Here is a 27963-nt window from a genome sequence, read left to right as displayed (position 1 = left end):
CCTCCTCCTCCTCCTCCTCCTTCTTCTTCTTCTTCTTCTGTAAAGATTTATTTATTGTTATATGTAAGTACACTGTAACTGTCTTTATACACCAGAAGAGGGCATATTATTTCATTATGGATGGTTGTGAGCCACCATGTGGTTGCTGGGATTTGAACTCAGGACCTTCGGAAGAATAGTCAGTGCTCTTAACTGCTGAGCCATCTCTCTAGCTCCGACACTTCTTTTTTTGAAGCTGGATTTCATATCTGAGTTATAGGTGCCTTTAAGTCAGATCTTTAGTAAGTTTTCCTGAAGTTTTCCTGAATTCTCACAATGGCGTTTATAGCTATTCCTCTTGTTTGTTGGTAATTTCTAAAGTCACTGTGATTGGAATATATCAGTAGGAATTATAAGAGGCTGAGAGAGATGATAACCAAATGCCTTTTAGCTTTTCAAATTCTGTGTTTCACTTGTCAAGTCCCATCCTCACGGGGATGTTGGTCTCTCAGTCCTGTTCCTTAAAACTGCCTTCCACGTGCCCCTTCAGCAACACTGAAGGTTTTTGTCGGACTTGTTTGTTTTAGAAAAATGTGTTGTGAAATGAAGTCACTGAATGAAATCTTTAAAGTCCTAGCTATGTAAGCAGGAGGACCCTTGGTCAGTCATCAGTAGAACAAACAAAACATTCAAGGCGTGATGGAGAACAGTTGTAATCCCTACAGCTTACTGGCTAGTTAGACTAATTGGTGAGCCCAAGACCAAGGAGAAACCTGGTCTAAAAAAAAAAAAAAAAAAAAAAAATCACCCAAACCAAGTTGCCAAGGAATGAGGCCCGACTCAGTCTTCCCACTAGATTCATTAGTGTGTGAGACACACTCTCTCTCACACACCTTCAAGGAGTAGGTTATTATAGTGTGGACTCATTAAGGTTTTAGGATTAGGCTTTTGTTTCATTAGTTGTGAAAAAGTTTGAGGATCAATGCATTGTAAGATTACTTAAGATCTCTCTGTTACACTGTAAAAACACTTACGATCTCAGGTGTAGGAGACATAAGGAATAGTGCCTTAAGTCTGCCAGGCCACTGTTACCTTCACCAAAGAAGAGAAGATAATTCTGTCTTGACTCAGTGCTACTTACGATGTTGATGGCTTGTACCTGCTTGTAGAAGAGGGCTTGTGAGCACTAGGTACTAATGAATACATGGCACACTCCCTAACCAGTGAAGATGTAGGGGAGAGTGCATAAGACACAGCTCACAGAAATAATAGGAGTAAAATCTAGTCACAGAAGGGGCTTCCTAACACTTGGAACTCAGAAATATGAATAGGTTTGACCTGATCTAGAGAAGGCCAGTTGTTGACGTCATTGGGCTTTCTTTGATTTCTTTTAGCATTCTTATTTTCTCTTGTGGGGTTCTTTTCCAGAAAGCAGCATTCTTTGGTACTTTGGTGACATGAGGGATAGCTCTGAGCATGGGAACATGCCACATTGCTGTCCTTGCTGAACTCCCATCCTAGTTGCACGCTGTGTCTCTCAAGCTGGCAAAGGCTGGAGTCCTTGATTTTTGTTTTGAAAAGCTCAGTAGTTTAAATGTGTATATTTGTTATTTAAAAAGGCAAATCTAGATCCAGACATTTTATTTATAGACAGGATTGAAAATGACAAACCCAAATATTGCACTTTGGGGGATAAATCAGATTTTATATGGATTTAAAGTAATGGCTGACATTCAGTATTATAAAAAGGAGTGACCAAATGCACACGAGGCATTTATGTGTATATGAAAGAGATGCCTATGTTCTTCCACAATTTTCCTTCTTTTAAAATAAAGCAAGTATTAACAACTACACAAATGTCCCGAGGACATCTTGGGCTCCTGCCTGCCTCTGGGCTGTTTCCCCTCTTGCCTGCCTTCCACTCCATCATCCAGCAGTTTTTATGTGGCTCTAAGTCAGACTCAGAAAGGTCCTGGGCATGAACTGCCAATCTCATGTTCCTGGCCTGCATCTGAAACAGCTTTATTAGTGGAGCCAAGCACAAGGGGCAGTTTCAGCAGCCATGGCCAAGTACTCATCAGCTGTGGTACTGCATCTGGACACACAGAGCCAAGCTTAAAATAGACAGAACCTGTGACCTATTAAATTAACACACTGTGTAGATCTCAAATCCGTGGCCATCTAACCACATGTATCTTTTTATGTGTTCATTTTTAAAATGGAGAAATATCTGCTCCACTTCACATGTATTCAGTCAATATAGGGACAGGAATGGGCAGACCAAGAAGATACATTTAAAACAAGAAAACAACCAGGCATGAAAAACCTTCTATCCATGATTCTGAAAGCTAGCCAGCTTTAGGTCTCCTGATATAGGATGTACTCAGTATTATTTTTGCTCAGAGTGATATATTATTAAACATCTTTATTCATTTCTGTGAGAAGCAGACTATAGTTAGTTAGAGCACATGTTTACCCACACCATGGCTAAGTGTGTTTTATTCCAGCCTGCTTCCTCTTCCTTGGGTCCAAAGGTATAACCTTGCATTTGAGTTTCTCCGTTTCTCCTTTCTCTGACCTTGTCAACTTGCTCCCATGATTCACTTGGGTTTGTCAAGCTGGAGAAAGACCGTGAAGTCATGTGTTTGAGGCAGATACTGCAGCTCCCCTTAGAAAGCTACCACTTAAAATGAAACATTGTCATTTACATTTAGAATACGAAGCAGTTCACTTCCTTTCATATTATGTTTTAATATGTTGAGGTTAAGGGGAATGGAAAGTTGGGAGTAAAACTTGCAGGGCTTAGTAGAACCACATCCTCTTTCATAGCTTACTACCATAGGAGAGCTTAGTAGGACCACATCCTCTTTCATAGCTTACTACCATAGGAGAGCATAGTAGGACCACATCATCTTCCTTTAAAGCTTTGCGACTATAGGGTATGGAATTTGCTAAAACACATTTAGAAAGGCATGCTGCATAATATTTTAAAAGACACCTCCCCCTTTTAAAATTCTGTTAGTGTAGCATGATGGCTTTTACAGTTTGAATTTTTAAAATTAACTTTATTTTCGGCATCAAGTCTCATAGTTAAATGAGACAATTGAAATGGAAAGTATTTAGTTTGTATTGGGTAAAGCACAGGGAGATGAGGTAGTGGTCACCATTATAACATGGTTCAGTAAAGCAAGCAGGGCTGGAAAGAGAGTTCAGGTCAGTATTTTCTTAATGAGCCAGCCTGAAGGTTCTGTTTATCGGAGTCTCTAATCCCATCTATATTAAGAGGAAGATAAAGTTGAACTAGCAGGTGTCGGCAAGAAACGTAATAAAACCATCAGACTCAATAAAACCATTAGTCTTATCAGCACCATAATTTGATTTCATTTCACTTATGCTTCAGTCAAGAGCAATCTTGACGGGGAGTTTTACTGGACCCCTGATATTTAATGTAGAATCCTTCCTCAGGAAGTAACTTAGTGGGACTTGAGCAAATGTTTTTAGAAAACATTTCTCAAGTAGGGCAGCCATTGTGTAAAGATTTAGTTCAAAGAAGAAATGTTTGCCTAGCATGAGATACTTTTTTTTTTTAATTTCACTGTGCTAAAAAAAATATAGCCATATAAATGACTCCATATCCAAAAACCTTATGTTAACCTGTTTTTGTATGTCCTGATTAGCTGTGTTCTGCACTTTCAAGAGTTTAATTTGTTATTAATTAGTTAATAGCCACACACAGTTTGCCAGACTGTAAGAATCCATAGCTTTGCACTGAGCTTAATTTCATGATGGAAATATGTTATTTATGTCCTACAAATCATCACGTTATTTAACTATTCTAACTATTATATAGTTGGAGAAAGGTTAGCATGGACTTTTCTGTAAAATTGAAAGACTTAGAGCGCCTATTGTTTGCTTTCTTCTTCATTTGATGAATTGACCGGAGTACATCTTCTAGACTGATATGGTACCCGATCGTTTGGCATGATCTTGAAGACTTAAAGGAACGAGTCAACAGTACATCACTGAGGCCACAGAAGGCATGTCATAAGGCAGGCAGGTAGTATATTTTGATTTTATTTCTTATAACAAAGTCATCTGGTTTTTTATACATCATTAATAAGGCAAGTATTAATCTCATTCCTGGCTATTTGCCCAAGTGAATTGAAATTGTCTTATATATGAATGTTTATAATAATTTTATTCATGATTCCCTGAAACTGGCAACCATGCAGATGCCGGTCATTTGAGGTCTAGATAAGGGCTGCCATGCCCATCCATGCAGTAGTGTAGTGTTCAGCAATTAGAATGAATAGCCTGTTTGCACTGGGGAGATGGATCTCAGTTGTGGAGGGACTGTATTAAAGAGGCTGCATTGATACACTGCCCTAGAAAAGACATGACTACAGAGACGTGGTACAGATGCACAGTAGCCAGGGCCTGGGGGAGGAGTTGAGTGTGAAGAGAAATCAGAGGGTAATGGTTCTTTGGCACTTGGATCTGATGTTGACGCCACTAACTGTGTTTGTCAGATGTATAGAAAGCACAATATTAAAAATGAAATAAATATGCTGATTTTTACTTTTTTGTACGCATTTTAATAGGAATCTTAGGACACTAACTCCGTTTATCTTCTGTTTATAAATTATATTTTTGAATTTTAATTTCAGTGACAATTTCCATTCAATAATCATTATTACCCTATTATTTCATGTGGATAACATTTAATTATGATTTCTGCTGGCTTGTTTTTTGTCAACTTGACACAAACCAGAGTCACTTGGGACCATCAGTTGAAAAATTGCCTCCATCAGATTGACTTGTGGGCGTGTCTGTGGGGCCTTTTCCTTTGCTGATTGTTGCGGCAGGGTCCAGCCCATCTTGGGGGACCCCTGGATAGGTGGAGCTGAGGTCTATTTGGAAAGTAGCTGAACAAGCAGAGAGAGCAAGCCAGTGTTGAGAGTCCCTCCTTGGTGTCTGCTTCTGTTCTTTCCGTGGCTTCCCTTAGTGTACTGTAAGCTGTAAACTGAAGTAGACCTTTCTCTTCCCAAGTTGCCTTTAGTCATTGCTTACCACAGCCACACTGCTTAGCTTTCCAGCTTGGCTGTCCATCTGAGGATACTTTTTTTTTTTTTTTTTTTTTTTTTGCATATTCTAACATTTGGTTTTGCTTATGGATTCTTAATTCCTTAAATATCTGGTTATGTTTTATCATGTGTTGGATGCTCTGTGTGGGAAATCATCTATAGAAATACATTGGAACCTTGGATGTACCTTCTCCAGTGATAGTTTTCATCTTTTTGCCAGGTGTCTTAGGCCAGTCGTTCCCAGGAACTGATTGAATGTTTAGAATTCTATTAGCGTTAAGGCTGTCCGGGTCTCTTGGTCTCCACCCACATGCTAGGGAACTCTGGTGTGTTCAGTTCAGTGCTTTCTGTCCCCAGAAGAAAAGCTACTCCTCTTCTTAGCCCCTTGGCTGTCTCTGGACTGTCAACATAGCACTCAATGGAAAACATGCTTAGGTTCCCTTTCGTCCCTCAGATCCTTGCTCTGTGATGTTTTACTGTGTCATGTTGCATTCATACATTCACAAACACTCTAATTGTCCTCAGAGGTCTAGTCTGAATGATCATTTTTGTCATTGTAGAAATAAAATGTTCCTGTACTCATATACACATATGAGGCAATATTACAGAAATTTTACACATGAGTGCAAATTGTATTTTTGATTTAATATGGTCACATGTTATAGTTTATTTAGGTCTATTTAATAAATTCACATTGGACACATTAACAAGTGCTAATTTGTTACATTTAGCCCTGTGCCAAGCACTATGGATAAAGGAGTGTGCAAACTGTACTACCCTAACCTTATTCCACCTATAGTTTTGCAAAGTAGGATAGGTAATTGTCTGCATCTGTTTGTATATTGGCGGGGTAAGTAGTTTAAACTGTCCAATTAAGTAATGTTATATATATATACATACACATATATATTATAAAATAAAAATTTTCCTCATGAGTCTTAATTTATCACTTCATATTATATTGGTTACATTTTAAAGGCACAGTAGGTGTAAGTAAATGTTTTTAGTCTAGTTTTCAATTTTCTGTATTTGTTGAATTTTAAAATTATTTACAAAGTGTGTGTGTGTGTGTGTGTGTGTGTGTGTGTGTGTGTGTGTGTAGGTCAAAGGACAACTTTTGGAACTCGATTCTCTTCTTCTACCACGTATGTCCTGGGGATCCACTCAAGTTGTCAGGATTGGCCACAAGTGCCTTTCCCTGCTAGACAATCTTGTGAGACCCTCCTTTTAATTTAGCCAGCCTTTATGTCCCTACCAGTTGTTTTTGTTTTATTTTAAATACTCTGGCAATACACATTCTTATATATAATTTGAAATTCAGTTGCTGATTTACTTTTTTTTTAGAGCAGAATTAAGAGATTAATAATTCTCAATAGTACACAAAATTTAACAATATATATTTATTATATTTCTTTTTGGAAGGTGAGATAGTACACTGATGTATATATTACCTTTGAGTTTTGTAACATGCCAATCTGCATCAGCATATCAATATATTTTCTATTAGCAGTATATATTTCTTATAGATATGAATTTGTGTCAATTAGGTTAAAAGCAAATTAGAATGTTATATTCTTTTATAAAGAAAATTTTGGCTTTAGAGTCCAACAAGAGTCACATGTTTTTGAAATTCATGGTTTTTCTGGTGCTGTGATATTAGTCTTCTTGGATTGATGTGTAACTTGTGAAACTTAGTACTCTACTGAGTGCTTACAGAAGGCTTCTCCCCTGAACAGCAGAAGACACCAGAGTCAACATTACAGAACAATGGTTGTTTTCCCTGTAAAGCAGAATGACCGCCTGATTTCAGACCTCGTGCCCAGCCACTACTAACACTGAGCCTGCAGTTTTAGGCCTTGGTGTTTGGGGCTCTTCTAATGAGATATTCTGATTTGTGATGTGTGCACGTGGCCCGGCTTTTCCAGCCACTTGCTTACTAGAGGGCTTCATAGCACCCAGACTTGTGGAGATAGCATTTTTAGGAAGAGAACTTAGTGTGAGCTGCAAAGTGGATAAGAAATTACAAGGTCACTGAATTACAGTCATAAGCCTAGAGCTGTAAATCCATTTCTGGATAAGAACAGCTCCTGTTAAAATGAGTCATCTTGCTAAAGGAAATGCATACATAAGGAGACCCTGGGTCTTCTCTGACTCTCATTTGCTCCACACTAATGAATGACTTAAATTGCATCATTGCCTCTTTTTTAGCTAGCACTCTGTTGTCCAGAATGGCTTTGCCTGACTGTTGTGTAAGTGTAAGTGACTTCGGTTCTTGTTTCACTAAGGAGACCACAGTGTGCTACTCAGATGTCTGAATGTGTCCCGAGGAATGCTGCCTGCTCCACTTCAAGCTGACTTCTCTCTTTGACATGTCCCCATTGTTCTCTGCATACAACTTTGTTCTCTGGTACATCATGTTTCAGGTTCAGCTTGTACTTTCCCAGCCTGAGCTCTGGAACCACCTATTTTTTCCCCTAGAGCACCAATTCCTTTAAAGGGAGAATGGCTTTGAGAGCCAAGTTTGTCGATAAATTATTAATCTTAACTATAAATCTTAGGACTGGGATGGTCTAGAAACATCTGTCATTCTCTTCAAATGTCCAGTAGTCATCCCAGTACCTCTTACAGACTTAACTTATCATCACAGGAATGTCTGAATGGGTTTATTGACTCTGGGTGCTTCCTCTCTCTGCCTTGGCTGATGCAGATGTGTCACTTGTTCATTATGGGAAATACTAGATGACTCAGTCACATAAAGGGAGACAGCAGGGTGAGGTCAGACGATTCCTGTTGAATGGTGACTTGGGGCCAAGAAAAATATTTAGATCTGAGTTTACGTATTCAGGTTTTGCCAAGTATCAGTCACCCTAAACTTTCCATTATGTCCCTTTGACGTTTATGTGTGTGTGCATGTGTGTGCATGTGTGTGCACCTATCTAGCTAGATCAATAACTGTCCTTTGGGTGGGGGAAGTGTGCTTCTGTTTTTCAGCACAGTTGTTCCTCTTTTGTTCCGTATTTCATTCCTCATGATAGTTGCCTTATTTAATGAAACATGCCTTTTTAATGTTCTCATAGACTATTTGGGTATGTAAGCATAGTGATCATCATGAAGGGATAACGAACATTTTATTACCTCAAAGATTGAAGGGGAAAATGTCATTTCAGGAAAAGAAACAAGTTTAGATAATGTACTTTAACCCATTCGAGCTCAGCAAAATCAAAAAAGTTAAACCAGCCTGTAAATGATTATCCGTAACCTCTCTTTGAAGCCCCATGCCCATTCTCCATGAACAGTTTATGCTGCATTGGAAAGCTGTGGTTGGATCATGAAAATGTATATTTGAAAATAGGGATGAGTGCTTTTTGGGTATAGACTCCCTGGGCAACTATTGTTAAAAGTGATTTACTTTCAGCTTGGTCTTCATGTTGGTCCCCCCAAAAACTGGAGTTGGGGCTAACTCTAAAGCTGTTGCCTGTCTGTGGAATACATTCCCCTAGCTGGACTGCCTTGTCTGGCCTCAGTGGGAGAGGATGTGCCTAGCTCTGCAGAGACTTTATGTGCCAGGGAGGGGGGGGGATATCAGGGTGAATGGTGGCTCCACCTTCTCAGAGGAGAAGGGAATTGGGGGATGGAGCAGGGGAACCAGGAGGCAGGGTAGCAATTGGATGTAAACTGAGTAAAAAAACTTGATTTACTTTCAATTTGAATTAAAGGGATGGTGATTTAGAACAACCTTCTGATTGATTAATTTTTATATTTTTTCTTCACTGATAAGTAATGAAGGAAATACGTCCCTTTAGCTGAACATTGTTACTGTTAAAAAGTCTGTCAAAAAAGGCAAGTTGCAGTGTGTTTTGGCAGAGGTCATTGCTCAAGTGAATTTTATTAAATGTTTTAAAAGACATATTTTCAAAATTTATTCTTTTAAAAAATTCTATAATGTATGCTTTAAATCTGTATATTACAATTGGCCAAAAATTCTGTTGACCAATGTTGGTTCATTTTATTTCTGTCAGTGTACAGTACAAATTTTCAAAACATGACATTCTCTGTAGGTATATAGAGAGTTGCTTAAGACTTCTGCCAGAGTGAGTGTAGTGACTGGTTGTTCCTGTGAGATGTAGTTTGCTAGTAAAGATCTCAGGGTTTGAGTTTCTTTACATTTGATATATTGATTAACTATGGGAACAAAGTAATATTTTATTTAAGGAATGATGCTAATGTTGTTTTAGTAATATTGCAGTAAGATGGTTACATTTTCACTGAATAAACCATATTGCCTTGTAATGTATTATAGTTTATTTAATAATTTTGATAAGGTCATATTTAAAGTCAGCTCACTGGCAGACCTAAGGCCTTTAGACATTTTCCCCTCCCCTGATGAGTGATGAGTGACCATCTGCCTGGAACATGAATTCAGGTTGACCCGAGTGACATGTCTCATGGCAAAAGTATTTCCATGAACTTCTGTAGTCACAGAATAATGACGGAGCTTTTACTCAGGACATCGATGGAGACAGGTGGTAGATGGATTGAATCAAAGCAGGAGAAACTCTATTATAGGTTTCCTCTATTGCCTCATGACAGTTTGGGGTCGGTAGAAGAAATGTATGTACATTTCAAAGGTTTTATATGATAGACAAAAGGTGTGTTAGGTTAGAGACAGAAGTGAGTGACCGTCTTCGGTATTAACAACTCTGGAGAATGAGCAGTTCTCGTCAGTCTGTGTAATCTTCATAGGTATGGCGTTTTCAGGGAACTTCAGTGCACAGAAAAGACTTGTTTTCAATCACAGAAGAAACTTTTAGCCAATAGCAAATATCAGTGCTTTTGAGAATTGCAAGATGATATATTGACTTCTGCTTCTCCAAAGATTCTATGCAAAGCTTTGTATACACGAGCTTTCTCCTAACCATTCCTAGCAAGGTCTTCCTGTACTGTCCCTGTCTTCTTGTTTGCTCTTCTGACCCCCACCCTGCTTCTGCTTCCCATCTGTTACTTGGTTGGTGGTACCACCATATGTTCTCTCCTCCTAGCAAGTATCTTGCAGTCAATTGTGATTCTTCTTTTCTCCTCGCAGCCAAGTCTACTCATTTACAAGTCCCAAACACAGAATGATAAGCTTAGAAACAAGGCTAAAATCAGTCCTCTGGTCCCTATTACCATTCAGCTTTCATTCAGTCACTAGACCCTGCCATGCTTGTATTATGTCAATTAATAGCTAAGAAATATAGTAAGAAACCAAATGGCAGAGCTCTTGCTGTTTGAATTGTAATAGACAGGATCCATAGTAAACAAACATAGGAATATAACTACAGATTCTTAAAAGTGCTGCGCAGACCCTGAGTAGTAAGGATACGAGAGCTACACACGAGAGGAAAGGATCCCATGGAACCTTGGCTAGGGTAGGCTTGGTGTCGAGCCAGCTATTCAGAGATTCTGGACCCAGAGGATAGTAAACAACAGGCTCAGATGCCAGAAATTCATCAGTAGATCTCATGGACAGAAGGGATTTCAGTGTTCATGGAAAGTAGCAAGATGGATGGGGCTACTGATGTGGGAGAGGCAGGCAAACAGAGATGTTTCTTGGAGATAAGACATCAATCACAAATAGGTTCCGTATGGGGAGGAACAGGATAAAGTAATGAGAGAAATAACAGAATAGATCTCGGATTTTAAAATAGGGTTTTATTTGTATGTGTCTGTGCATAAAATATGTGTGCGTGTTTGCACATGCGTGTATATATGTGTGTGCTTTTGCATGTGCATAGAGGTCAGAAGAGGGCATCCGGTATCCTGGTCTCTATTATTCCACCTCTTCCCCTGAGTCAGGGTCTCTGTTTGAACCTCGGGTTGGCAGTTTTTCAGCTAGGATGGAAGCCAGCAAGCCCCAGAGATCCTGCTGTCTTCTGACTTTGAGCTGGAGCTCCAGCCGTGCAGGAGACACTAGGCTTGGATGGGTACTGAATCTGAACTCCAGTTCTTGTGATTGTGTAACAAGCACTTTTCACCACTGAGCCATCTCTCCAGCTTTGGATTTTAGATATCTGACCAAGCAAATCTTGTCAAAGTGTTGAACGCTTCATCTGTAGACAGAAGTGTAGGAGATATGATCAGTCCCTTGAAATTCTCTTATGTGGTTGTCGTGATCAAATACTTTTTGTTTATTAAAAAGACAGTATCAGTTCAGTGACAAAATGTACTGCTGTTTGTATCCTTTATCTGTTACATGGCTGTAAGTTTTATTTTTTAAATGTAAGTTTTACTTGATAATGTTCTTGATTGGGCTGGGGATGTGTCTCAGTAGTGGAACACTTACTTATCCGACATGAGCCCACCCCTCCGGCTCCAAATTGAATGAGAAAAAATAAAAAAAAAATTAAAAAGGAAGGACACGACTGCTCCTAGATATGGTGGAGGAAAAGGGATTTTGCAGATATAAGGGGGAGCATAGGCAGAGGCAGAGACTTTGGGAGAGTCCAGAGTGAACAGGACCCTGAGCTGGGCAATTCGAGAAGAGAAGGGAGAGAACCTGGAGAGTAAAGGGCCAGGTGACCAAATATCTGGATTATATAAGGAACAGCAGCTTCGAGAAGGGCAGCCCAGCCCCTGGACTGGAGAGTTCAGGGTAGTGGGCAGGGAATGCTAGCCTAACATGTAGTGGTGGGGACTGAAGGATGCTGGGAGAACCTGGCTGCCAGCTGTTCTTTAATGTGATAAATAGGAACCTCAGCCATTTGTCCTGGCTTTGAGAGTTAACACAATCCCCCACAGAACCTGAGATGAAGTGAAGATGAGTGTATTATCAAATCTCAAGCTTCGAGGACATGTCTTTGAGCATGACATGTGAAGCATTAGAATACTACTTGAGCAAATCACAGTCCCCTCCAACAAATCTGTCTCCTCCAGGAAGGATGTCCTTGCGGATGTTGGAAGGACAAGTGGGACAGCTGCTTTTCGTGGAGCACTTCTTTTGTTGTTGTTGTGTGAGGAATAATTGACAGCTTGGGATTATTCTGAGAAATTTTTGTAAATATTTTCTTGAAAGTTATTATGAAGGCAAGCTACTAACACAAATGGTGCCAATAATAAAATTCAATTATTATTATTATTATTATTATTATTTATTTTTATTTGGTTACTTTTGAAACAGGATCTTTCTACATAGCTCTAGCTTTCCTAGAATTCACTCTGTAGGTCAGGCTGACCACAAACTCATAGATCCACCCTCCTCTGCCTCTCCTGTGTTGGGATGAAAGGTGTGTGCCACCAACCATACCCTACTGAAATGAAAACTTTTGAAGTGAGGATATTGAAAAACTTATGTTCATCACTGTGTAACGTTATCCTGGTATTAAAGATGAAACCTTTTTTTTTTTTTTTGATGAAAGGAGTTGGTGATATTAACAATGAAGATTTTTACAAATAAAGCATAAAGGAATGTTTGCCCCTTAAGGCTCTCAGTTAACTTAGTGATTTAAAAATTTCCAGATGTCATAGTGTTACAGAAATCTGAGTCAAAGATCACTCAGAGGGCAAGGTGGACAACTGGATTTTCAGAGACTAAAAGTGCGTTGATTAGCGTGCAGAATCCATGATGCAGTTAACCCTGAGTCTATCTTCTGTGAGGCTTGATGTTGTGTCAAAGGTGATTACCAGGGACAATGGGAGATGACTATTAAAATGCTTCTCTCTTTTCAATCACACATTATTATAGAAAGCCAGCTACATTTCGTTTCTTAAGTTTTGCATACTGTTTAGGTAAGCAACACATCAACTGAGTTCAGTGTAGAAGATACATCTATGGTTTTGGATATCAAAGCTCAACATAAAGTGGTGCTGATCTTGTGACTTAAGATTTTGAAAAATGTAGCAATTTTTCATAAAAATATACATAAACATAGTGTACTATATGTAAATACAATAGTTTGTAAATAAATTAGCATATATTTAACATTTTTCTTTTAATTTCATTATGTAGAATACAAGCAGATATAATCTATACAAATAAATTGATGGAAGACTTAAGAGTCCACACTGTCCATCAGTAGTATGGAATGCTGTTGGGATGCGTGAGGGTTTGGGATGAAGGCCATCCTTTCTTTTATATGAGTTTGCAGTAGCCTGTGAGCTAGCCTCCTTGCTTGTCACATTACCCTTCAAAGATAGTGAGCTTTTTAATTTATTTGTTGGGAACAGAGTCTTACTGTGTAGCCTTGACCAGGCTGGAGGTCCTCTTGGTTCTCTCCCTCTGTAGTGCTGAGATTAATTGCCTGTGCTACCACACCCTAGCTTGACGGTGAGCTCCCTTCTGCCTCTCAGCAATCCTTTGCTCTGACAGTAATCTTTCATCACCCACCAACCTTAGGTTGAAATTTCATGCAAAATGTGCTGTGCTTTTGTTTGTTCGTTTGTTTTGTATTTTGATGGATTATTTTCCTTCTCTGGCTCTCACTTAAACCTCCTTACTTATTCCTGATCATTATTTGCAATGTTAACCAGTGTCTTCTAGTAACTGTATTTCCCTTTTTGGTTTAAAGATTAATGACAAATTAGTTGAATTTGATGATGTTTTTCATCATTAACTTTATGCTTAATTAGTATCGGTAATCACTTGATGTCTTTGCAATGAGTACATATGTAATCATTGACTAAATATCCACTTAGCTGCCTATTTATGCCAGACATTGAGCCAAGCATTAGAAATGTTGTATAGACAACATAAATATCAGAAACATAGATTTATAGGCTAGATAAAATAATGTTAAGCATATTTCACACATTAGAAGTGTTTTGCTTCAATTATGCAGGATTAGTAAAAAGCCACAATAGTTGGTGAGAAGGCTAAGTGTGTAAAGCACTGGCTGTACAAGTGTGAAGACCTGAACTCCGACTCCTAGAATTCAGATAATCTCAGAGCTCTAATAGCAAGTGAGGGGAGAAAGGGGCGAGGGAACGGAGGAGAACTTTTGCCAATTAATTTGGTAATCGCCTTGTCTCAAATAATATCATAAGTGAGAACCTCACCCAAGGTTGTCCTCGGATCTCTACAGCCTCGATGTAGTACATCCTGCTCATAGGAACATTCATACATGTACCCAGTCTACTCAGTGATAAGGCACCCCATGACACAGTGAACTATGTCATATCTTAGGAAAGAAAATTACGTGGCATTTGTGCTTTTTGCTGAAGCTTAATATATCCTGTAGATTTTCATTTTCAACTGAACACCCTTTGATTGGCTCCCTGGGTGTTTCTCAGAGTTCTAAGTTCCTTTTTCTTTGTCTTCGTTCTCTCCTACTTGCATTTACTTAGATGTCACCATGTATCCGTGTGTATGGTCACACTTTATTGCAACTTAACAGGATTTCTCAGTATATTCCCGGATCAGTCAAGCTGTGGGATAATAAAAATATTACATAATACTTTTCAAGGTTAAATAGCTTCAAATACTTTTTAAAAAAATCAATAGTTGGGTTTTTAGTTTGCTAATATTTTCTCTGACTCTCAGAGACAGACAATGTTTCATAGAGCAACTTGACCAAGGAGAGTTTCTTTGTAGGATGGCTTGAAACCATCCGTGGACACCAAATGTGAAATGCTGGTTTCAGTGTTGGATTTTACCTTCTCTCTCCTTTTCTCTTCTCTCTTTCCTCTTCAAATCCAATAGTATGTGAACTCAGAACCAACATTAAGAATAGTTACACCACGAAACAAGTAGATCAAGGTACATGTTAAAAATGAACAGCTTTGGGCTGGAGAGATGACTCAGTGGGTAAAAGCATTTGTTGCTCTATCAGAGGACCTGAGTTCAATCCCCAGCGTCCACATGGCAGCTCAGTCCCATCTGTAACTCCAGTTTCAGGGAATCTGATACCATTTTTTCTTTCTAGCTTACACAGGCACTGACGTATGCCGTATACATGCCAAATATCCATAAACAGAAAATAAAACTGAAATGGCTAACATCTTATGTAATGCTCAGACACTACTGAGACTACTGTCTTTCCCCCTGAGATGAAGAACATGAAAAAGATATCTGCTTCCATTTTTGTTCATTGTACTAGAAGGGTTGGCTATTGCAACAAGGCAAGAATCTATTTAAGTGCAATTATTTTTAGTGTACGGAATAAATTCTGAAAACGGAATGAAAACATTCAGCTTTCACAATGTAATAAAAACAAAAAAAGTTTGGAAGCAATGTGGAGAGAGGTATTAAATATCAGTGTATTGAAACTGAAAACAAGTTTTGTAAGAAATTAAATATTCCATGCTCATATTTTGTAGACTTAATTATTGTTATTTCTTTGGGTTTTTTGTTTATTTTCTGTTTTTGTTTTTGTTTGTTGTTCTTTCTTTCTTTCTTTCTTTCTTTCTTTCTTTTTTTTTTTTTTTTTTTTTTTTTGAGACAGGATTTCTGTGTTTGTAGCCCTGACTGACCTGGAACTCACTCTCTAGTCTAGGCTGGCCTCGAACTCAGAGAAATCCCCTTGCCTCTGCTTCCAAGTGCTGGAATTAAAGGTATATACCACCACTGCTTGCTTGGCTTATTTCTTCTTATATTCAACTACAGAATTATATTTCAAAAACATTTTTAAAACTGGAATCAGACAGAGTCTGAAGTTAATATTAAAGTTAAATATGTAATTAAGCAGAATAAGTACTTTTATTTTGATGTGGTTCGAGACCAGTTCCCACTAGGTAACTCTTTTTGACATGTTACTCATGGTGATCCTCCTGCCTCAGCTTCCCAAGCACTATGATTCACAGGTGTGTATCACCATGCCTGATTATTGAGGTTGTATAGTAAACCAGGTATGGTGGCACACACCTTTGACCCTATCATTCTGGAGCAGAGGGAGGTTCAAGGTCAGCTTGGTCTATATAGCTAGTTCCAGAACAGCCAAGGCTGTGTAGAGAGAGACACTTTTTCTCCCTCCTCCCCCCCGCCCTAGTTATTTTATTATACAGCATTGCTAGTTAGTACTTATTTTTGTATTATGTATGGCAGTAGCTAGGTATGTAGTCCTCTGTAGTTTAGATGCCCATCGACAGGAGGTTTAAGCATAGACAAATGGATCTCTTAACAGAAAGAAAAGGAAGCTAAAACAGATACAGTCCTGTCTGTACTAGTGGGTAATTGGTTTCAGGATTTTCTGATTGCCATGGATACTAAAATCTGATGGTATTCTGGTAAACCTTATATAAATTAGGGCTTACATATTTCAAGTCACTATTTAGCTTCATATAGCCTACACATATCTTCCCATATACTCTGTGAGCATCCTCATCTAATGTAGTATGAAGGTTCTGTAATGTGTTGCTATATTGTTCAAGGAATAGTGCCAAGGAATCTCTATATGTATTCTGAACCAACATAGCCCTGTGAATATAGAGTGCTGACTGTGTGTCTCTGTGCACAGAGTCACTTGACTCAGGACAAAGATGAGAAATCAGCATTGTGGCATGGTGAAGGGCACTGTTTTCAAAGAGTGCAATTGGGTATCCGTAAAGACAACCAATTTCCTTTCTTATATAAATATAATTCCAGACAGCAGTCTAAATATGGAAGTCTAAAGAGGAAAGAGAATGGGGGAACTTATATAAGGGAACTGATTCATAAGTAGCTTATAAGGCATTCATCAGAGAGAAGACTAGAAGATTATCTAGACTGACTGCGTTATAGCGATGAATTTCTGTTTACCATTGAGAAGGTTTTTGACAACTCATGTGGCTGAAGATAATTTGCAGTGTAAATGACCTTGAATATTGTTGCTACTCTTTAAAGGGTATTCTAAAGTAAAGTTTAAAATAAACGAAGAAAAGTATTCGATGTACTGGTATTTTTAGAATGTAAAGAACAGATACAGTTTAGGGTGGCCGGGCCCAGAGCCCGAGTCTGGGGAGCTTTGTGTGCTATTAGTCTTCTCTCAAGCATGGGCTAAAGGATGTCCTTGATCTTTTTGCCTGGAGAAGTGGAAATGGTGTGCTAGTGTATGATTATGTAAACAGAGCATGGGTGTAGCAGGTATCAGCAATAGAAGCGGAGGGTGTCTTAGTGAGTTGTTGGGAAGCATCACAGGACTCTGTCATATCTCCGTGCATGTGTCAGGCCTGTGGAAGTGGTGTGAATTGGTAATGACTGCGTTCTTTAAATTTCAACTTTCTGTTTTGCAGAATCCTGAAGTCCCAGTTGAGTCAGAATGGATGAACAATCACAAGGAATGCAAGGCCCACCTGTTACTCAGTTCCAGCCACAGGTGATTGAATTAAGCGGGGATAAGTGTGTCTCTCTGTTAGATACGTGGGAGTAAATTCACAGCTGCAATCAAGGAGCGGCAAAGTGTTCGTTTTGAATTTCCAAGTTGTAGTCAGAATTACTGGCTTCTACGTGCTTCCTAAGGCTTGGCCCTCATCTATAACAGGACAGGAGTCAAGCTCTAGCTTAAGAGTTCATCTCATTGACTTCTTGGCTTTGAGGGTTACTGCTAGTCTGGGGGAGTAGAGGGGGAAGGGAGGCAAGGTTTGGGAGTGTCTCTGCATTTCATACCCACTTCTGCTTTGGCTGACTGCTCTTGACTTCCATCATATTCTCTCTCTCTCTCTCTCTCTCTCTCTCTCTCTGGAAATTTTTTTATTATGTTATTCCTTATATTTTGTAATGTAAAATGTTTTTCTAAAACAATGTGTGCATACTATTGAAATTCAACTTGGAGTTTCCCAGCATTTGTTGTTAAGTTGCTCTGCAAAGCCCCATAGGCAATGGATGCTTACAGTTGTAAACTTCACTTTCTGAGGTGGCATCTCATTGTCGCTACTGTCTTTCATTCAGGCTGCTCTAAGCCTGGTATTGGGAGGTCTTCTACAGCAGCCCTCACTTACACTCCACTGGCCTTGCCTTGGTTTTGCTCAAATGTTGTCAGTGTTGAGGACCAGATAGGACTTACAAGTGAAACCTGTCGTGGAGTGGGTGTGTGGCAACGTCCCCTCAGACCTCCACGTGCATGCGCACTGACTCTCAAAGCTGGCATGTGTGACGACCATATTGGTCTCCACACTTGCTTAGTCTGTGGTTTCATTTGTTTCAGTGCATCTGTTGGCTTCTCCCAGCAGCACAGCTTAGAAATGGCAGCCTACAGAAAACTGTCTTTGCTGCTTCCGTGAAATCATCCATGTTCTACATTCCTTCCTGCTCGCTCTCTAGTTTTTAAAATCTAGTCCATCCTTCCAGGACCATCTACAGCGCCTGCATTGCCATAGTGCCTGTCTGATCTTCCAGTCTTCCCCTGGAAACTTGAGATGATCTTAATGTCAGTTCGGGGGTTTCCCAAATCGTTGTTATCTTTGTTTCCTTTGCTCATGTAGGCATTTTCCTTAGTTCTCCTTATTAAGCTAAACCTGTGGGAAAGGATACATTGCTTTGGACACTGCTGAGCTCTTATTTTTTACATGTATCAGGGCTCAGTTAGATACAGAGTTGAAGCCAATCAGGATGCCCTTAAAAGGACCATGTTTAATTCGTTCTCAAATACTGTTTTAAAAACAAAAAATCAAAAAACAACATTGTGTTGCTTTGTTCTCTGTACTTGAGTTTTCAGTATTGAGAAAACCCGTTTAGAGGAAGAATACTTTTGCTTTCAGGGTTGGCTCTATCAAGTCTATCTGTAACTTTGTAATGGTTGTAAGTTACATGATCAAGATTGTTATAAGCATATGGTATTAGCTATACCTAGTTTAATGCCATCTCATCCGATAATGGATGGGACACTGAGACACCATTATTGCACTGTACCTAGCAAAGACAATAAAAGAACACCTCTAAAAATTAGGGAGTTCATGTTGTGATTTTGAAGTTCACAGTTTTGACTGGTCTTGTGCTTTAAAGAAAAAAAAAAAAATCACTTTTTTTTTTTTTTTTTTTTTTTTTTTTTTTTTTTTTTTTTTTGCCAACCAAGAAAGGTCGGGGCGGCAGTAGGAGGCAGAAATGAAAGTAATCGTTTTCTTATGAGACACTAGGCTGCCACACAGTCTAAATTTCAAAATCATAGAGCCGGTTCTGCATTTCCTTTCACACCGGTCCTTTAGTTTCTGCCTCCTGCTGTTGCTCCTGTGTGGGTGGACCGCTTTCCCTGTTGGAAATAGGCAAGTGTCATCCTAGGCTTTGGCTGCCTTGTGGCATATGGGGGTGAGGGGGCTTTCCTTTTTTCTCCCCTCTGCCTTCAGACTGATGGTGTGAGACAGGGAAAGAAAGATTACCTGACAAGCGCTTCTAGGCGTTATTGCTTATTAAGTCTTTTAGAAATGTTCCTGCTCTCTGTAGCGTTTTAAAAGACAGGGAAGGACAGCCTGGGCTTGGGGTTGACAACCTCCCTTTGTTTTGTTCCACACCATTGGTCTGAATAATGGGGGTGATATGGTAACATATGGTTAGCCCAGTGACTCCTTCACTTTTGTAATGCTAATGGAGGTGTGGACACAAACAGAAGCCTTCTGTGTCAGACACCAGTTCCGATGGAGTGATGAGCAGTGTATGTTCTTAGCACGGCTCTCCTCTTCCTTACATGAGAGACGCCTAGAAACCTACACATAGCCTGGGATGTGTACGTTCATTTTTAGCATGGTATGAATCCCTTTGTGTGTAAGGTTTAGAATATAGAACTTGAGTGCTTTTATTTATTTATTTTTCGCATTGCTGCTTCTCTAGTGAAGTTAAGGCATTTTTTTTATTAGCTTTTTTCTTCTTCTTCTTCTTCTTCTTCTTCTTCTTCTTCTTCTTCTTCTTCTTCTTCTTCTTCTTCTTCTTCTTCTTCCCTAGGTGGTACGCATTACCATCTAGAGAGCAGTGAATGGACATTTTATTTGAATCTTCTGTATTTCATTGCTCAAGTCTCTCGTAAGACAGTAGATTTTCCTTTTCCTCCTTTAATTCAGACTGTATAAAAGGTGGGGACAGAAAAAGTAAAATACTACAGGAAGATTACTGTTAAACAATGGGATTTTATATTTACATTTCGGTAGAGGTTTATGACAGTTTGTGTCTATTTTCATTTTTAGATTTTAAATGAGGAGGGTTTTATGTTACATAAAATATGAATAATGTTGTATATTAATTTAAATAATGATCATAGGCTTGAGTTGTGGGGCTTTCTACTTTTTTTTTTATAATTTGAAATATATAATATCTGGGCTATCTGTGAAAGAACATATGCCAGAACTGCATGTAAAAAACAGCCTGTACTTTTACAGTTTGCAGAATATGACGACACTATCTTAGAGTCCCTAGCCATTCTTTTATGCTTCCTGGCAGCACCAACTAGTATCCACTTAGTATGTTGAATGTATGAAGTGAGCAGGATGCTGGAGGTCCGGTGGCCCTTGCTACATGCTCAGGAGCTAATGGACTGTGGGTAGGAGGAAGGTAGCCCCCTGGTGGCTCACAGTGTGCAAAAGTGTTTGCTCACAATCTTCGTTCGCACTGCCTTCTTCTCTTTCTAGTTTACCTGCCGGTTATTCTTTGAGCAGTAAGGTTCATTGCTTGCTTTGATAAATTCGTGCTGTGAGAGTATTTGCAGTAGGCACTGAATAGTGCTTATACTTTGGGAAGTCTTTATAGCAATTTAAAGGTGATGTAGTCGTTTTCTAAGTGTTCACGTCATGTGGGTTTTTTGGATATGGGCACAGGGTGATAAGCTGTGACTAAAGCTTTGAGGAAAGTTTTGTTAGCCATAACTGAGCCTCGTGACCTGATCCTTCAGTAAAGCCTGAGACTTCTCCCTACTCACAGACTTAGTCTGGAAGAGTCCACCCGTCTGCCCAAGCTTCCCTGCTTTCTTGTTCTTCTTTCCTGCAATACTAAATATGTCCTCCTCTGACCTCACTCTCAGCTGACAGGTCCTGAAATATCACACATTTCTCAGCTAGAATCTGTGCTCAGGAAGTCTGCCTCTAGGTAGCCTGCCTCTAGTTACGGGATTTACCTACTGAACTGCTCTCACCTGCTGGAATTCTCACTAGAGTCAGACCCTATACGATCCCCTACTCAGTTCAGACTTTTCTAGAAAGTGATGTTTATATTAAGTCTCCATCTTCCTTTTCTTCGATTTACAGTGTGTAAGCTCCTCCCCTTCTTACCATGTGAGCTACGTGGGCCTCATCTTGCTATCTTCATTGGGAAATGATTGATCATCCTCTATTCCCTGAAACCCTTCCTTCTCCTCCCTTCCATACATCTGTTTTTTACTGTCCTCCCTTTGCCCACTGTTACCTCACCTTCAGCCATCTTAGTAATGGATTCCCTAAGGCTTAGTTCTTACATCTCTTCTTTGCCCATTCATATTCATTACCTGGGCTCTATTCCATTCTTAAATTTCATATACATGGCTCTCAAGAGTCATCTGAACTGTGAATTCTGCTTCTCCCAAGTTCATATGCCCCACACCCTTCCCAATGTGGGACTGTTTGTCATAACCGCAGTGATCTCAAGCTGGTCCTACCTCCTTCCTACCCTACCCCTCATCTTCTGAAACCAGTTCTTGGCCAGTCCGTCCTTTTTGCAACTGAGGCTGGAACATCCCTGGCTTCTTCCTTTTTCTCTCATTATGTCTGATTTATCAGGCACCACTAGCTGTATATCTAAAACATTTTTAGAACTGGGAGATTTCTTACCTCTTTCATTCCTTCCACCAGGCCAGAGGCTCTGTTGCATTGTAATGGCTCCCTCAATGGTCTTGCTGCCTGTCCTCCTCCATCTCTTCCAGAACAGCATGAAGTTGTGCTTGTCTAAGATGTAATTTCTCATTTGCTTATCTATCATTCTCACATATATATATGAACCACTTCAAATACATGTGCGTGACCTTCTTTATTCATGAAGTGAAAACTAAACCTTCCTAATCATATAATACACATTTGTTGTCATACTTTTTTCCATAAAATCTGTTGTTTTATCATTGTCAACTTTGCTCTTAGTTTTTCTTGTTTTAGACTGTAAATAAACTGTGTTACTAGTCTTATGTCTAGCATGTCTACACAGTAGGCAATCGGTACATTTTTTGAACAAATAGAAATTTGGTTCCAAATCAGCCCATCTTTTTTCTTTTCAAATATCACCTTTAAATAATGTTTTATACATATTATATATTATAGAATTATCTTCAGAGTTTCCTGAATTAAATATCCAACTTCTCACATTCTCCACATTTAATGTTTTTGTTTTTGCAACTATGACCTTTCTAGAGTATAGACACTTCACTCCTTCTAGTTGCTTCTATCCTGTAAGAATCCATTTTTGGAACTGCATGTTGATATGTTCCTTTCATTATTCCTTCTGGCTTCCGTGATTTGGAGTAAGTTCTACATTTGTATACGACTTTGAAGATCTCTGCCATTTGGTCATCTTCTCCAGTGCATCTCGACCATTGCCATCTATGGACTCTGATTTAGCCATATCTCGAAACCTACCTATTTTCTCCTCTCCAATGTGAGGGTTCAGGTGGCTTGTCAAGGTTATGTTCTCACTGATGGATGGGGTCTAGTGAACATGGCTCCTATATTTTATATTACTGTGAAACTATGGTATTATGATAGAGTCTCTAGGTAAAGTATCATAGGAGAGGACCTAGATAATTTATAAGACAATAAAAAGATCATTGTGAGAAAGATAGTATGCTTGTTTTACACACACACACACAAACACACACACATACACTTGTATATTTTCTATAGTTCTTGTCATGTTTTATCTCTCAAACCCCACACTTGTGCTAGGGATTGAATCAAGAGCCTTGGATACACTAGGGAAACACTGAATTACTGTGTTACAGGTCCAGCCCTTTATGAATTTTTCATTCAGAGACAGGCATTCACTAACCAGCCCAGGCTGGCCTTCACCTCACTCTATAGTACAGGCATGCCTTGAATTTCAACAATCTCCTGCCTCAGCCTGCCACATAGCTGGAATTACAGGCTTGGTAAGGCCTGGCTTGTTTCATTATATTTCATATTTTATATTAATGAATGACAGTTGATAGGTAATTAACAAGTGCTTATTGCATGGATAATTATCTCTGATGGAAAGTTTCATTTTTAGCCTCTTCAGTTCAGTATGTATCAGAGCGTTACATTAGGTGGGCTTCGGTGCTTAGAGTTATTTTATTCAGTGATACAATATTAAGAAGGCTGTCAAATGGGAAATCATTTCAACATATTTAAAATGTGACTGAGCTCTCTTTGATTTTAGATTGATAACTCATGTTTACATACTTAGGAGTGAGCATTCCTCATATTTCAAAGGACATGCTTTGAGAAGTGTGGAGGACTTTTTGAGGTTAAGATTCTTTTATCTGCTCTATTAGAGTTTAGAGTCATTCAGAGTGATGTGGGGAGGATAAGACCTGTAGTCATCAGACTGCCTGTCCCGCTCAGTTTAGAAGTATAATTTTAGTTTTCGCAGCAGTGAAATCTCTGTATATTTGAGGATGGCTTTGATGCTTGAGAACAGCCCAGACTTGTTTAGAGCTATGTATTTAGAGCTATGATCAGTAAAGTTACTTTTTCCAACACAATAGGGTACAATTTTTTTTTCAGACCCACAATTTTCATGTGGCTCACTGCTTAGTTCTCATTGTGATGCTCCCGTTGGACTTCACATTTCTCTTCAGTAGTTGCTATTTTTCTAGAATAAGAGGAATCCCCCTGTGATACAAAACACCTTTAATGTGTAGATTGGCTTGTTAGAAGTCAGTAGCACGGGACTTGGTAGTGCATGTGTATGTAATCACAGGAAACGGAAACAGAACTGAGAGGTCAATTCAGCTTGAGCTGCAGGGTAACCAGAGCTGTTGAGCAGGATCCCTGATCGAACGGGCAATGATAAAGGTCCTGGGGTTAATCTCTGCATCTCCCCCAGATATGAGCAGTTTGATTTTGTATTTAGAAAGGAAATAAAGACTGTTTACTGTGGGTGTGTAGTGTGAGCTCTGATGTAATTAAAACTGTCCAGGATTAAGTTTTTGTTCTTTCACTAAGTGTTCTTGTCAATAAATTAGAATAGTTTTTTTTTGTTTGTTTTGCTTTGTTTTGTTTTGTTTTTACCCTGCAGAGTTAAAATGCAGCTTTCTTTTTGTCCATGGCTTAGCAGTAGTTAAGTAACCTTTGGTAAATGATAATGTTGTTGATGATGGGAGTGGTTTATTAACTGTCAATAATCATCTTCTTGGGGCTGGAGAGGTGGCTCCCAGACTACCTGGTGCTCTTGGAAAGGACCCAGTTCAGTTCTCAGCAGCCATATGGTGGCTCACAGCTATCTATAGTGCCAATTCCAGGAAACCTAGCGCCCTCTTCTGGCCTCCAAGGGGCATCAGACATTCACACAACGCACATACTGCGGGCAAAACAGTCATACATAAAATGTGTTTCAAAAACTTGTCCTGTTGTTTGCTTATTGATGCAGTGTTTCATGCAGTCCAGGCTGTCCTCAGACTTGCTATGTAGCTGAGGCTGATCATGTTTCCTCCACCGCCCACATCACTGTCCACTTGCTGGGATGACAGCATGTGTCACCACACATGAGACCACTGTCTTGGCCCACAGACTACTGTCATTTGTTGCTTGTTTTGCTATAGCAAACATTTTCCTTTATCACGGTTTTATTATCTATCTTCTATACAAACTGCTTCTCATGTAGCCTAGCTTATCTCAGTAAATGTGATTACTGTCTATAGTGTTCTCACCCCCAAAGTCAGTAACATTTGGTGTCTCTCTGCTTCTTGGTCCTCTAGGCTGACGGATCCCTTGGCTCCTCCTGATTCCGCCCACTCTCCATGCTGCTATAACTTCCAGGCCTAGTCAGGTTTCTGTTCATACTCAGCTCCTCCCACTTCCCAGGTCCTTTCCCACAAAGCCTCCTTAGGTGTCAACACAGCGTCCTAGACACAGGGTAGTGCTCCCGTGATTGAAGCCCAAATCCTCCGTTCTTGTCAGATAGCACTCAAAGGGATTTTATCCGTGCTTCTCTCTTTCACTTTGCTTCTTTTTGTTGTTTTGTTTTTATTAGATATTTTCTTTATTTACATATCAAATGTTATCCCCTTTTCTAGTTTCCCCTTTGAAAATCCCCCATCCCCTTCCCCCTCCCCCTGCTCCCCAACCCACCCACTCCCATGCCCAGGGCTGTCATACCCTTATACTGGGGCATAGAACCTTCACAGGACCTAGGGCCTCTCCTCTCATCGATGACTGACTAGGCCAACCTCATCTACATATATAAGAGCCACATGTCCCACCATGTGTTTTCTTTGATTGGTGTTTTCTTTGATCCGTGGAGCTCTGGGGTACTGGTTAGTTCATTTTGTTGTTCCTCCTATGGGGCTTCAGACCCCTTGAGCTCCCTGGGTACTTTCTCTAGCTCCTTCATTGGGGACCTTGTGCTCTGTCCAATGGATGATTGTGAGCATCCACTTCTGTATTTGCCAGGCACTGACAGAGGCCCTCAGGACACAGCTATATCAGGCTCCTGCCAGCAGGCTCTTGTTGGCATCTGCCATAGTGTCTGGGTTTTCTGGTTGATTATGGGATGGATCCCCAAGTGGGGCAGTCTCTGAGTTGTCATTCCTTCAGTCTCTGCCCCGAACTTTGTCTCTCACTTTGCTTCTTAAGAGTTTGTCACATAACAGTCCCACACATAGCTTTGCTGTACTGTTTGCTGTTTCTTGAGCACATCAGACTTATTCTTTTAGTTTTGTTTTGTTTTCCAGTGCTGAGGACCAAACTCTGGTCCACACCCTCACTAACCTCATACACTGCTACCGAGTTCTGCCTCTAGACTCCTTTTTTTGTCTTTTAATCTCAGTATAAATGTTCTCTTCTCAGCGGAATGATCCCGTCATTGTGTGATGTAAAGCAACCATGACTCATCATCAACCACAGTAACCCAGACTATTTCCTTGCCTAGTGTGTAAATATACAGGATAAATATTAATACTGCCATGTATGCACTGCCTTTTAAATAGTTTTGGTATTACTGCTTCTTTAGTGTTTAATATCTGTAGGACAAATGAGCAATCTCAAAGACAATCTGTTTTGTTCTGAGTTTTCTTGTATAGGCTTTTTCTTCTGTGTTTTTTTTTTTTTTTTATCAGATGTTGGAGACATGGGGGTGCCAATGGCTTTAATTGTCTTGCTCATGATAACTTAAGGGAGATACAGTATTTTTCATTCAATCATGTAGATATAGTAATTATTATAATGGGCAATATAATTAATAATGATCATATATTACAAATGCCAGGTCTTAGAACGTTAAGTTGTATATTGGATGTATTTGTCAGATAATTTCCCTGTTCTTTAACTTTCAAAATTTACTGAGTAATAGTGATATACCTTTAAAACCTGATGTGAAATCTGTTGTACTTAGGAGACTTTCAGGATTGGGTTCCTTTTAAATAAAGAAATATTATGGAGATAACTTTTTCAAATAAGAAGAAACACAAATAGTTAGGCATGGGTGGTATGCATGGCATTTTATTTTCCTCTCCTGGTTTCTAATGAGATCTGGGGAAAATAATATATATATTAGTGTTATGTTCGATATGTCAGAAGAGGCGTTCTCACTTGTGTGGTTTAGAGGTAAGCAGTGTGCCTTAAAAAAAAAAAAAAACAATGACAGATGACAGCATAAATTTCACTGCAAAGTGAAATTGGTGGACTTTCCGTGTTTTGCTCTTTTTGTCAGTTTAGGAGATATTTGACAGCATTAATATAAAATCTAAGCCAATCTATTGCTTTAGGCTAGTAGTAAGGTGAGAATCAATAAGAGGAGTTTGCAATAATGATAAAAACCTTATTAATGGTGTTAAATATTGCAATTAGTACTGGCTTGTGCGGTAGATCATCACTAATACCTCAAGGAATATCAGGACATAATTTTCTCTCTAGGGAGTTTATTGAGTCCATGCTGTGACTCTTCTAATTTCTCCATAGAGAATTATCATTATACTGTTTCCCTGGATTATTTATTGCTCAGTACATGTCCTTGCCTTCAAATTTTAAAGCAAATTAAAGAAATTAATTTAATCATACAAAATTATTATTTAAAAAGAGCCAGTGTCCTACGGAACACATTTTATTTCAGAAGTGAAAGGTACCCCTGTGAAAGAAACACAGCTTAACTAGAAAAGATCATTGTAATTACTGTAGTTAACAAGATTATTAAATGAGTGTTTCAGATCAGCGAGACCTGCTTCAACGAGAGCTCAGAACATTTAACATGTTAAAAGATTCATTCACTCGATAGCTTGATTTCATAGTTGCTGAATATGATTTTGAACATGGGTTTCTGAGGTCTAAGAATTCTTTCAGAGGATAGCCTCTGAGTAAATGTGTACACACATACACACACACACACACACACGCGTGTGTGCACACATACACACATACAAACAAACTAGGGGCAGAGGGAGTAAAATTAATAAATTACAATAAAAATAATACTCTTAAGTGCTTCCAATATCAGGTTTCGTTTTGCCCGTTAAGCAAGGAGTTGTGAATGTTGCTTAGAAATAAAGTAATATTGAGAAGCATTTTCTATAGGCATGGGTGGGTTGCTCATACTACATGGGACATAAAGTCTACAGTTTTGAGATAGCGGTCTCTTATGAGGCTATGCCAGTGCCTGGCAAACACAGAATTGGATGCTCACAGACAGCTATTGGATGGAACACAGGGCCCTCAATGGAGGAGCTAGAGAAAGTACCTAAGGAGCTGAAGGGGGGTGCAACCCTGTAGGTGGAACAACAATATGAACTAACCAGTACTCCCAGAGCTCATGTCTCTAGCTGCATATGTAGCAGAAGATGGTCTAGTCGGCCATCATTGGGAAGAGAGGCCCCTTGGTCTTGCA

The 27963-nt window shown here is 39.3% G+C and overlaps 1 protein-coding gene across 4 annotated transcripts in view; it reads left to right on the top strand.

Moving 5' to 3' along the window:
* Positions 1–27963, top strand: part of Nek7 (NIMA related kinase 7) — a 127591-nt gene that overhangs the window by 34515 nt on the left and 65113 nt on the right. For 3 of the 4 annotated variants that reach the window (XM_021197737.1, XM_029538721.1, XM_029538719.1), the window contains one exon: positions 17244–17326. In XM_021197737.1, coding sequence (XP_021053396.1) covers positions 17270–17326 — 57 coding nt within the window. In that variant the 5' untranslated portion in view covers positions 17244–17269. Of the gene's footprint in view, positions 1–16797; positions 16819–17243; positions 17327–27963 lie in introns of those variants that run through there. The other variant, XM_029538720.1, reaches the window with a different exon arrangement.

This window comes from Mus pahari, chromosome 5 (assembly GCF_900095145.1).
Source record: "Mus pahari chromosome 5, PAHARI_EIJ_v1.1, whole genome shotgun sequence".
Taxonomy (NCBI): Eukaryota; Metazoa; Chordata; class Mammalia; order Rodentia; family Muridae; genus Mus; species Mus pahari.
This window is presented reverse-complemented; position numbering and strand designations above follow the sequence as displayed.